This window comes from Manis pentadactyla, chromosome 12, assembly GCF_030020395.1.
Source record: "Manis pentadactyla isolate mManPen7 chromosome 12, mManPen7.hap1, whole genome shotgun sequence".
NCBI classification, from domain to species: Eukaryota; Metazoa; Chordata; class Mammalia; order Pholidota; family Manidae; genus Manis; species Manis pentadactyla.
This window is the reverse complement of record NC_080030.1, coordinates 74244087-74256614: the sequence shown is the minus strand read 5'-3', so window position 1 is coordinate 74256614 and position 12528 is coordinate 74244087. Positions and strand designations below refer to the sequence as shown.

The 12528-nt window shown below is 34.7% G+C and overlaps 1 protein-coding gene across 3 annotated transcripts in view; it reads left to right on the top strand.

Moving 5' to 3' along the window:
• The window catches only part of NT5DC1 (5'-nucleotidase domain containing 1), a 169418-nt gene extending 161512 nt beyond the window's left edge, over positions 1 to 7906 (top strand). For all 3 annotated transcript variants that reach the window (XM_036893532.2, XM_036893531.2, XM_036893530.2), the window contains one exon: positions 6821 to 7906. In XM_036893532.2, the coding sequence (XP_036749427.1) occupies positions 6821 to 6936 (116 nt within the window). In that variant the 3' untranslated portion in view covers positions 6937 to 7906. The remainder of the gene's footprint in view (positions 1 to 6820) is intronic.
• Positions 7907 to 12528: the final 4622 nt, after the last annotated feature.

Sequence of the window (12528 nt, the reverse complement as noted above, 5' to 3'; positions counted from 1 at the left end):
CACAATTGTTGAAACTGGAAAAAAAAGAACAAGTGAGGCCCAAAGTCAGCAGAAGGAGGGACATAATAAAGATCAGAGAAGAAATAAATATAACTGAGAAGAATAAAACAATAGAAAAAATGAATGAAACCAAGAGCTGGCTCTTTGAGAAAATAAACAAAATAGATAAACCCCTAGCCAGACTTACTAAGAGAAAAAGAGAATCTACACACATAAACAGGATCAGAAATGAGAAAGGAAAAATCACTATGGACGCCACAGAAATACAAAGAATTATTAGAAAATACTATGAAAATCTATATGCCAAGAAACTGGATGACTTAGAAGAAATGGACAACTTTCTAGAAAAATACAACCTTCCAAGACTGACCAAGGAAGAAACAGTAAATCTAAACAATTACCAGCAATGAAATTGAATCGGTAGTCAAGAACTACCCAAGAACAAAACCTCTGGACCAGATGGATTCACCACTGAATTTTATCAGACATTTAGAGAAGACATAATACCCATTTTCTTAAAGTTTTCCAAAAAAGAGAAGATGAGGGAATACTTCCAAACTTACTCTGTGAAGCCAGCATCACTCTAATACCAAAACCAGGCAAAGACACCACAAACAAAGAAAATTACAGACCAATATCCCTGATAAACATAGATGCAAAAATACTCAACAAAATATTAGCAAACCAAATTCAAAAATACAGCAAGAGGATCATACAGCATGTTCAATTGGTATTCGTCTCCGGGATGCAAGGAAAATACAGCTTTCGAAAATCCATCAATGTCATCCACTAATCAACAAAAAGGACAAAAGCCATGTGACCTCTCCATAGATGCTGAAAAAGCATTTGACAAAATTCAACATACCTTCATGATAAAAACTGTCAACAAAATGGGTGTACAGGGCAAGTGCCTCAACATAATAAAGGCCATGTATGACAAACACACAGCCAACATCATACTTAGCAGCAAGAAGCTGAAAGCTTTTCCCCTAAGATCAGGAACAAGACAAGGATGCCCACTCTTCCCACTTTTATTCAACATAGTACTGGAGGTCTTAGCCTTGGCAATCAGACAAAACAAAGAAATAAAAGGCATCCAGATTTGTAAGGAGGAAGTCAAACTGTCACTGTTTGCAGATGACATGATATTGTATGTAAAAAAACTTAAAGAATCCACTCCAAACCTCCTAAAACTAGTACCTGAAACCAGCAAAGTTGCAGGACACAAAATTAATACACGGAAATCTGTTGCATTCCTATACATTAATATGAGCTAGCAGGAAAACAATTCCATTCACAATTGCATCAAAAAGAATAAAATACCTAGGAATATACCTAACCAAGGAAGTGAAAGACCTATACCCTGAAAATATAAGATATTCCTAAGAGAAATTAAAGAGGACACTAATAAATGGAAATTCATGTCATTCTCTTGGGTAGGTAGAATTAATATTGTCAAAATGGCCATCTTGCCTAAAGCAATCTACAGATTCAATGCAATCCCTATCAAAATCTGACAGGATTCTTCAACGAACTGGAACAAATAGTTCTAAAATTCATATGGAACCTTAAAACATCCCGAATAGCTAAAGCAATCCTGAGAAGGAAGAATAAAGCAGGGGGGATCTTGCTTCCCAACTTTAAGCTCTACTACAAAGCCACAGTAATCAAGACAATTTGGTACTGGCACAAGAAAGACCCATAGACCAGTGGATCAGAATAGAGAGTCCAGATACTAACCAAAGCATATATGGTCAATTAATATATGGTAAAGGAGCTATGGATATACAATGGGGAAATGACAGTCTCCTCCAACTGCTGGTGTTGGCAAAACTGGACAGCTCCATGTAAAAGAATGAAACTGGATCACTGTCTAACCCCATACATAAAAGTAAATTCGAAATGGATCAAAGACCTGAATGTAAGGCATTAAACCATAAAACTCTTAGAAAAACACATAGGCAAAAATCTCTTGGACATAAACATGAGCAACTTCTTCATGAACATATCTCCCTGGGCAAGGGAAACAAAGCAAAAATGAACAAGTGGGACTATATCAAACTAAAAAGTTTCTGTACAGCAAAGGACACCATCAGTAAAACAAAAAGGCATCCTACAGTATGGGAGAATATATTCATAAATGACATATCCGATAATGGGTTGACATCCAAAATATATAAAGAGCTCACGCACCTCAACAAACAAAAAGCAAATAATCCAGTCAAAAAATGGGCAGAGGATCTGAACAGACACTTCCCCAAAGAAATTCAGATGGCCAACAGGCACATGAAAAGATGCTGCACATTACTAATCATAAGGGAAATGCAAATTAATATAGAGATAACACCCCACAACATCCATAAGACAAACAACAAATGTTGGTGAGGATGTGGAAAAAATGGAAACCTCCTACACTGCTGGTGGGAATGTAAATTAGTTCAACCATTGTGGAAAGTAGTATGGAGGTTCCTCAAAAAACTCAAAATAGAAATATCATTTGACCCAGAATTCCACTCCTAGGAATTTACACTAAGAATGCAGGATCCCAGTTTCAAAAAGACATATGTACCTTTATGTTTATCACAGCACTATTTACAATAGCCAAGAAATGGAAGCAACCTAAACGTCCATTAGTAAATGAATGGATAAAGAAGATGTGGTACATATACACGATGGAATATTATTCAGCCATAAGAAGAAAACAAATCCTACCATTTGCAACAACACGGATGGAGCTACAGGGTATTATGCTCAGTGAAATAAGCCAGGTGGAGAAAAACAAGTACCAAATGATTTCACTCATATGTGGAGTATAAGAACAAAGAACAAACTGAAGGAACAAAACAGCAGACTCACAGAACCCAAGAATGGACTAACAGTTACCAAAGGGAAAGGGACTGAGGAGGATGGGTGGGGAGGGAGGGATAAGGGGGAAAAAAGGCGCATTACGATGATTAGCACACATAATGTAGGGGCCTGTCACAGGAATGCAGTATAACACAGAGAAGACAAGTAGTGACTCTATAGCATCTTACTATGCTGATGGACAGTGACTGTAATGGGGTATGTGGTGAGGACTTGATAATGGCGGGAGTCTAGTAACCATAATGTTGCTCATGTAATTGTACATTAATGACACCAAAATTTTTTTTTAAATTTTTAATTGTGACACCAATAGCATATAAATTCCAAAGTGGAACAGCTGGAGTTAAGTGTTTTAACATCTTTGTATTATATGGTAAAGGTAAGAGTATGTTAGATACTGTTAAGTCCAAATGTATGTTGTAATATCTGAGATAATTATGAAGAGAATTCTAGTGATATGCATAGAGCTAATTTTGTAAAATATTTTAAAATCAAAAAAAAAATGGGAAGAAGTGAATGCTAAGAGTAAGCAGAACAAATGGAAAAAAACACTAATAACATTGAAGAATCATTTCATAATAATAAATTCTTTTTAGAGATATATAACTGAAACTCTCAGGTCAGAAATTAATCCATTTTGTCAATACAATGGGACTTGAAAAATCTGCTTTACAGAGGTGTATGCTTCTGCTTGCTGCTTAGTTTCCTGAATTTCCCTCAGAATTTGGCAAAGGGTTTGAGGAGAAAGCCAGCAGAGTCCAGTTCTTCACTGCCTCCTTCACAGCCCCTCAATTTTTGTTATCTGCAGCTCTTCAAGACTGCCGAGACCTGCTGGTTTTTCTGCTGCTAGTAACTGGCCCTGTCAGACAGAATTCAGGGGCCTAAAGGAAGAAACTGACGCGTCAGCTCCCTTCTATGTTTACTGTTCCTTCTCAGGAATTGTGTGCCCTCAGGTCTTAGGTGCCTCTTCAGCTCTCCAGTCTCTCCAGTGACTTCAGACTGATGTTATTATATCCTGTTTTTCAAGTTGTCTCAGCTCGAAGTTAGAAATGAATGTCTACTTAAGTTTTTTGAACCTCAGATTCTTCCTTAAATTGGGGATAAGACCAGGCTGCATTTCCTCCCTCACAGAATGGATGTGAGAAAAAGTAAAGCAAGATGTTTATCTGAGTTAGTGATGCTGCTGCTGCTGAAGACCCTAAGACATGTGTGGCCTTCCAAAAGGTCCGCCCCCCACCAGTGTACAGGTCCAACACATCAGCGTGTCCTGCTCGTTGAAATATTAATATTATAATGGAATCAAAGGAATGGAATGGTTTATTCATTTTGTTCCATGATAACACCCATAAAATTAAAGGAAAACGACTTAAAATATTTCTTCCTTTTTACAATTTTCCTGTTAAAGAAATGGATCTTGCAACTTGAAAGGAGGAACCAGGCCAGAAATATACTGTTATTTCCAATGTTTGTTATTTCATTCTAACTTACTTTCAGTGTGATTCAGATTTATGGTTAGAGAGTAAGGTAGTGTGATAATGGAAGTCACTGCATTATTCAAAAGTACCTGAATAAAAACTATTCAGTGAGATATGGTTGTGAAATAAGAAAGTCAAAGAAAAGTGAATCTCTATTATTCCAGGATTTAAATATTTCTCCAAAGAATTGGAAAATAACCCCCTCTCTATCACCCCTCCTTAAAGGAGCAATAATAACATCAGCGCATCTTACCTTTTGCATTTTGCAAAAGCTTACTTCAAAGCGCACTGGAAATGAACCTGGCAGGGCCTTTGTCATCTAACTTCTCCGAGGAGAAAATGTTAATTAGGGCTTACCAGTAGTCAAACAAAGCTAAACAAACACCAGTTTTTTTTGTGTGGAGAAAGAATGAGAGAGACTTGATGTGTTATATTCAGTTGTTAATTATGATGACCAAGACACTTCCCCAAAAAACAAAGCATTAATCTCTAAGTTAGTACTCACTGCAAGGATCACATTTTCATAAGGAAGCTAAGGCTCACACAGAACCTTTAATTTACTATTTCAGTAACATATATTCAGTGAAGTTGGGTATTCCTGTGTAATTTGCCTTCCCAAAAAAATGGCTGGAAGAAAAATAATGTGATGGCCATGGCTTTAGACATGTTGAAGATAGAATCTTTATATAAATGTTATCTTGCTGCTACTTTAATTGAAAAGAAAAGTCCCAGGATTTATTCTTTTTTGTTATATTATTTTAATTGAATTTACTGTTTAAGAATATATGTTCATTTTAGTTCACTTCATATAACTGTTAGATAACATGGTTGCTATTATAGTGTATTTAGTACTCAATGTTTAGTAGAACATTGTTATGATAAACAAGAATTTAGTTGTCTTCCTTTCTCTTTTCTTCCAAATAGTCAGCATCCAACAACAATTTTCCTACAACACAGAGGCAAATGTTTTCCCCCCTTGCTGAATCCCCAGTCTGGATGGAGATCCTTGTTTGAACAGAATAGTCATCTCATATCATTTTGGCTATCCATAATCAAATTTCTTAACAATCGTAGACCTTTTTTGCTACCTGGGATAGTAGATAAAAGTTTTGTTTTAAATGAGATAGGAGATGAAAAACAAACCTGATACTCCCCTTTACCTCTTAAAAACCTTTTTGTTTTCATGTAATACTACTTTATTCATGGATATCCTATTAGTCTGAATTATCTCACCGATCTTTAAGCACATAGAATCCATTTTTACAGATGTTATAAAAATGGACTTATTATCCATAAACAGTATGAAGATGATTGGTTTATAAGCATTTTGATGTATGGAAACCTAAACATCTACTTTAGGAAATGTGTAGGAAAGATAGAGAAAGAGATGTCTGGCTCTACTATTAGTCTGTACATTTTGATGGCTTACCAGAAATCTATGAACTCAGAAGTATAATTTCAGAAACTCAGTTTTATCAATTTACTTTTCAGTACCTCAAAATACACTCCAGCTAAGTAGTGAAGACCAATGAAATTCACTAATACCGAATGTTTTTATTTATAGTAACCTTAGTTTTCTCTAGCATCAAAAAGGCAGTGTTCATTCTTCCCAATCTCTAGCACTAGTTTTCTCCTCATAAGAATTGATGGCTTAGACCTTAATGGTTCTCACTGGCACAAATAATAAAGTATAATTTTTACACTAGCTGGTGTCATTTTCAAAATACTACTACCAAATGAAGTTTTACTTGGGAAAATCGTAATGTAAGGATTACTGCCCAGTATCTGCATACAGAATGACTATCATAACATATATCATAGGGTTTCACATATAATATTTCTGGTAATGTGAAGAAATTTGGGAAGAAAATGTCTCAAGGCTGGCTTTTGAGAAACTTATGAATATACACAGTGCCCTACCATCAATGAAGTATGCATGTTCTCTCTCCCGATTCCCCTTTTGGCTGTGAGTCTGTGAGTGTGTAATGCTTATCATATAAAGAAAGTTGCCACAATGTGCATATGAAAATCTTTATTTAACTAAGCATTCAATTATTAATTCTTAGTAACTCTCTTATTACTAAAGTCTATGAAGATTACGAAGATTATTAGTTCTCAGTTACTAATTATATGATCCTCTGAGTAAGGTTTGAGAGATTTTTAAATTAAAAAAAAAAAATCAGATGAGCAAGAATTCTTTATATGTTAATTCTGCAGAGAGTATTAAAATTAAACTCACTAGTTAAAGCTCTGAAAATGATTTGCAATATATCTAAATGTAATTTGACTTAAGTATTATTGTAAACTTTATAGGGAAAGACATCTACTCTCTTCTTCCTAGGTGCAACCTATCCAGGTGACAAATATTAAAATTACAAAACTAAAAAAGTTTTATTATCAATGGCTATTAAGTTTTTATTTATTTATATTTATGAAAGGCCTTCTGAACTCTGCCAAATAACCAAAATTTTTTTTTCCAGAATTACCCCTGGACTACAAATTTATGAGGTTCTCTTCAAAGAATTCAAAAACAGCTGGCTACTATCCAAACCCTCCATTGATTTTATCAAATGATGAGACACTAAAAACCAAATAATCTTTACTGAAGAATGAAGTGAAGAACCAGATATGCAGCACATGTACTGTAAAAATGTTAATTTTCAAAAATATACTGTAAAATGAACAAATTCTTAATAAATACTGACCAAGGTGTCAGTATGTTTTTCAATAGGTCTTCTTTCTATATAGATTGCCTTGACACCCAACAACTCACCTTATATTGAAATCTCAGTATCTTAGAACTGAAAAGATCTTTATTTATATTTTCTATGCTAATAACTCTGACATTAGAATTCACCCTGGGGAGATATGTTTGCACATCCACACATACATAAACACACACATATTTTCACATATGCCTAGACCAGTAGTTCTCAAAGTGTGGTCCTCAAACCACTAGCATAGCATCACCTGAGAATTTGATAGAAATGCAAATTTGCAGACCCCACCCCAGACCTACAGAATCAGAAAACCTGGGAATGGGACCCAGCAATTTGTGTTTAACAATAGTATGTTTCACACAAAGTTTGAGAACCACTATCTAGACCATAACCTCCTATTGGTTTAGTTAGTCGGGATATAGATGAACATTGACATCTTTAAATGCCCTGGGAAAATGCAGCCAGAAGTGAGAACTGATCTACACCTGTTCCTTCAATTTATAGCCAAGAACAGAATTCACTAAGAATAAATTACTTTTTTCACATGATCAGGTTTTATTCTGTTACTGTGTTTTCCAAAAAAAAAAAAAAGGCATGATTTCTTCTGAGACCACACACACAGCCAATATGGAACAAAAATGATCTGAAATGGGAAGCCAACTATTTTAACTTCCAGGGTTACCAGGTAGGGTTTGTCTCCCCTAATAATGTTGGATTCATTTTCATTCACTTAAAGGCATGTATCCTCAATGGGACAAAAACTGGTTCTTGGAAAAAATTTTTGATAAGGGAATGGATTGTAGCCTTCCAAAGTTTAACCCTACCCAATAAAATCTTTTTTCTTACTATTAATTTCTCTCATTAGGGAGAAATATAATTCAAATTTATTTATTACTTAAATTTAATTTGGGCTTAATTTTTCTCCTCAGGGAGTGGTAATGAAAAAAAAAAGTTGAGAAAAACTGCTTTTAAGAGGCTTTGTAGTTCTTTACAATACAGGATCATTGTGTTCTGTGTGCTATATGTAGTCATATTAGTGGCTATTTGTTGCAAAATGTTTGGAGCCAGATAATGTTTACAATATAAATTGCTGGCTACTCTTTATGCTGTAATTTCACTCTGTCCATCATGGTCAGTATCAGAAATCATACTGTTCACTATCATTATTTTTCTGGGATTGTAGTAGATAATTTAGCATATTGACACATGCAACAAAAAGATATTTTGTTAAATTTTTAAAACTCATATAATCCCAAATATATTGTGGGGATGAGTATCTCAGGTTAAATAAACAGCTACTGAAATTTTTTCCTCAAAGTGAGTAGTAGCTTTGTTTGATATCTACTAATATGTGGTAATGTATTTCAAATTGATTTCCAGCATTTCATTGGAATATGATAATGAGCATACATTATCAAGTTTAGGGCTAAATGAAAGATGCTATCTCATGTATACTTTCAATAAATATTATTTTAAAAATAAAGCTATTTTCCCTTCTGCATATTTACTTTGTCAATGGCAAAGAATAATACAGCTTTAAATGCTTATGAACTGCTATTGCTAAGATGAAAAATGAGAACCCAAAAAACCTTAACTGCATTTTTTTGGCCACTAGAAGTGGAGAAAAAAACTGACTCAAATCAGAAGTTTTAGTCCTACTTGACTAGTACCTACCTGAGGAATCAAAACAAGTTACAATCCAACCTCATTTTTTATCATCTTTAGAAGGTTAGAATTTATTTTCAAGTTTCCTTCCCATCCTTCTAGTAGAGTCAGTCAATGAATGTTCTCTTTCTGTTGGACTTTTAAAATTTTTATTTCATTGTTTCTAAAAGTGGCAATATTTCTAATTGGATATGAAAAGTAAAAATAACCATCCAAAAATGGCACTATAAAAATTTAAAAGAGGATATTAGAGAAGAAAAGTAGTATATTCCTTAATAAAATTTGAAGTAAAAAAGTAGGAAAGTGGTATAAATGAGCAGAGGACTTAAGTTTAGTATTAGTATACAGGCAGACATTTATCATCTAAAGGATACCTACAAATAAATGCAAGGGAGCTGAAATTTTCTTTGCTGGTCACTGTTGATCTCATCAGCAAAGGAAAGATTTGAAGGACACATTGGTCAGTTTGTCATAATTTGGTATCTGGAATATTGAGGTAGCAGAAACTTTAATGAACCACAAATTGCAATCTAGAATCAACTACCTCAGAATTTATTAAACTCTAAACTGAAATCAAGTATTACTTGCCCACCAGTGCTCAAATATATAATAACTTTATATTTAAAGCTTATATATATATGTATGTATGTGTGTGTGTATGTGTGTGTGTGTATATATATATGCACATACACACGTATACACACACTTCTGGTGAATTGGTTTGAGTGTAAATCAAGCCTATATGATTATTTTATATAACAAAACAGCATAACATGGTATGTCAAACTATCCCTTTGATACCAATAACCCTGACTATGTTAGGATCACATGGATAGCTTTTTTCAAATGTGTGATGTTGCAGTAATATTCCTTTACATCTTCTCAGGCTTTTAAGCCCATGGTTTTCATAAGTGTTGGTTTCCAGATTAGTGCAAGACTAGCACTAATATATTTGAGAATTCACCCAGTGTGGTCCCTTGAAAATCCATGTGCATTGTGCAGTCTACATAGAATGAATTCAAAAAGGTGTTTCCTGTGGTTGACTCAAGAATCATCATCAGAATTGTGGTAAAAAAAATCATGGTAATGAGTGCTTGATTCCTCACCAGGCTATTTCATGTACTTCACCTTATTTGCTCCCTATATACCCCCTGCAGCAACTATATGAGGTGTGAGTAATTATTAAAATTTTACAGATAAGGACACTGAAGTTCACAGAGATTAAAATGATGTGCTTGCTCAAACTTGCAGTGTTACTAATGAATAGAGTCTGTACTAAGTTTGCTTAAGTTTGGCCCCAAAAATCATGCTCTTAGCTGACGGACACATATAAGTCTTGCAGTATTGGCTCTTGATTTGGGGGAAATTCCCAGTCTAGAACCACACTTCAATTTAATAATCACAGCATGTTAGGACATGTGAGGGATCAGATAATCTCTGTCCTTAAGCTATTTAGAATTTAGTAAAATATCTACAACATAGAACTTACCTGGAAGAGTAAAATAGAGAACCACGGATCACAGGAGTCCTAAAATGTATCACTCTTAGAAGCCACATATACTAAAGCCATCAAAAAGCAGATCTACTCTGCATATTCAGGTTCAAACATTCTCCTTTAATACTTGACACATTTCCCTCTCTGGTGCCAAGGAAACCAAAATGGAGAAGGAATAATGAAAACTGGTCCAAGTAAACCTAGTAGGAAATGGGCTATCTGAGCCTATTAGGAACTTGGGTTATTACATAGAACAAGAACAGCACGTAGAATGCTTAACAGGTTTTTCTACCATGCACCTATTTCTAGAGTCTTAAAAATATTTATTTGTTTATTTTCTTGGTACTTTGGCCTAAGTACTTTTTGGCAAAGATCAAACTTAATAAAATTGGACGTTTTATAAAGAAGAGAAGGAAAATACTAGTAGCTACCTGTTAGAAGCTACCACCAAGTTGAATTTTAAAAATTCTCTAAATTTAACAGATGTCAACATTTCTTCACAGTTCTTAGCAACTAAATTTATAGATGTATTTAGAGTCCTTTTGGTGCATTTTCTCCCTTTGATGAGTGAAAAAACTGCTAATTTCATTTATGCACCAAACATCAAGATTATGTATGTAAATTTCAGGAATGTCTTACCATGTTCAGAGTGTTGTATTAAAATAAATGACAAAGTACCATTTACAAGTGGGTTAAGAATAACCTTCAGCTGAGTCCTGAATACCCACATAAGTAAGGTTTTTGTTTTGTTTTATGCCAAATTTAATACAGATAACTAACTGTTAGCAGAAGGGACTCTAGCTTGAAATAAAAAAACTTGAGTCTGTGGCTTGCATCTTAGGCAGTTTAACTTTCTGAGCCTGTTTTCTCAACTATTAAAATGAAGATTATTTCAGGATTATGAAAGTAACATGAGAACACAAGTGAAAGTGCCTGACGTATCTCAGATCTCAAGATTATCACACCAAAGAAGGTGTATCTGACACAAAATTGAATACCAAGATTCAAATTACAACTCCATGGGGCAGGGCAATAAAAAATTAAGAATATAGGTAATCCATTTGGTTTTTAATAATGAAATTGGATTTAAGGAAACTTGAATAAGCTGGAGATGGAGCAGCAGAAACAGAAAATGATGAGGAGGTGACCTGAGTGAGGAAGGTCAGGTTTATGGGTGTCCGAGCTCAAAACCCAGAACAGAAAAGCTTACTATTCACGGGGCCATATAGCCTAAGCAGACCAAAATGACAGCGCTCCCTTGGTGAACAGATGGGAGAACCTCTTAACTGGTTTGGAAGTCGGCATGAAGAATAATTTGGGTCTAGAACTGAGGAAGAAGAAAAAGTAATGCAAAGAAGTGGGAGCAGGGAATAGGAGTGAACCAGTTGGCTGGTAACTGAAACCTAGAGAATGCCTGTGTTACAACAGAACAGAAACAATGGAAATCTGTAACAGATGAGTGGTACCAGCCTTCTAGAAAAAAGTGGTTAGGCTAAAGCTGACAATAAACCAAGGGCAACAAAAAGGATATTTGCTGACTGGTAGAACTAATTAATGCTTGAAACAAGTGACTGATGATGCAGACATCAATCACTGAAACTGAAAAGGTAAAAGGAACATTGTGAGAATTTAGGATTAGATGGGTGTAGAGCCTGCAAAAGAAAATCTAGCTAATAAAAAGTTCTCCAGGCCTAGAAAAGTTATACTTCAGCAAGTAGAACTTGCAAGTAAGAACTGCACCAAGAATCAGCCAGTCTAACTATACTTAACAATCTCTACTTCAAATCAGTAATTTTAGGCAGCTTATGTCAAATTTTTGTTTGGATGACTAAAAATACTTGGTTATTCATCTTCGCAAATCTTGCAGCATCCACAGCCCTCTACTACAGAGAATGCCGAGGTATTTATCTCCTAAACCTTCCTGTGATAGCTGCTGAACAGCAAAATATTACTGGTAATTGAAGTTATGTCCCACATCGTTTGTTTCTAGACATATTTCAATCATGTTATTCTTTTTAAGGCACCACACTGCTGTAAGAAATTAGTACTTACATAATGTACAATGACTAATTTTTCTGCAACTCTACCTTAAGCTTATTAAGAGTAAGACAAAGGGAGAATATAGTTACCATAAATGTAGTAAACAAGGATGGTACATGGAGGACAGTTTTCCACTGTTATTTATTTTAAGTAAATGACAGTATGGTGCTTTAATTACCACCTAAAACTACACTGATTGTACAGGGAAAATTATGCCAAATATGCAGTTGCAGTTGGGCTTATTTACCTTTTTCCAACTAAAAAACAC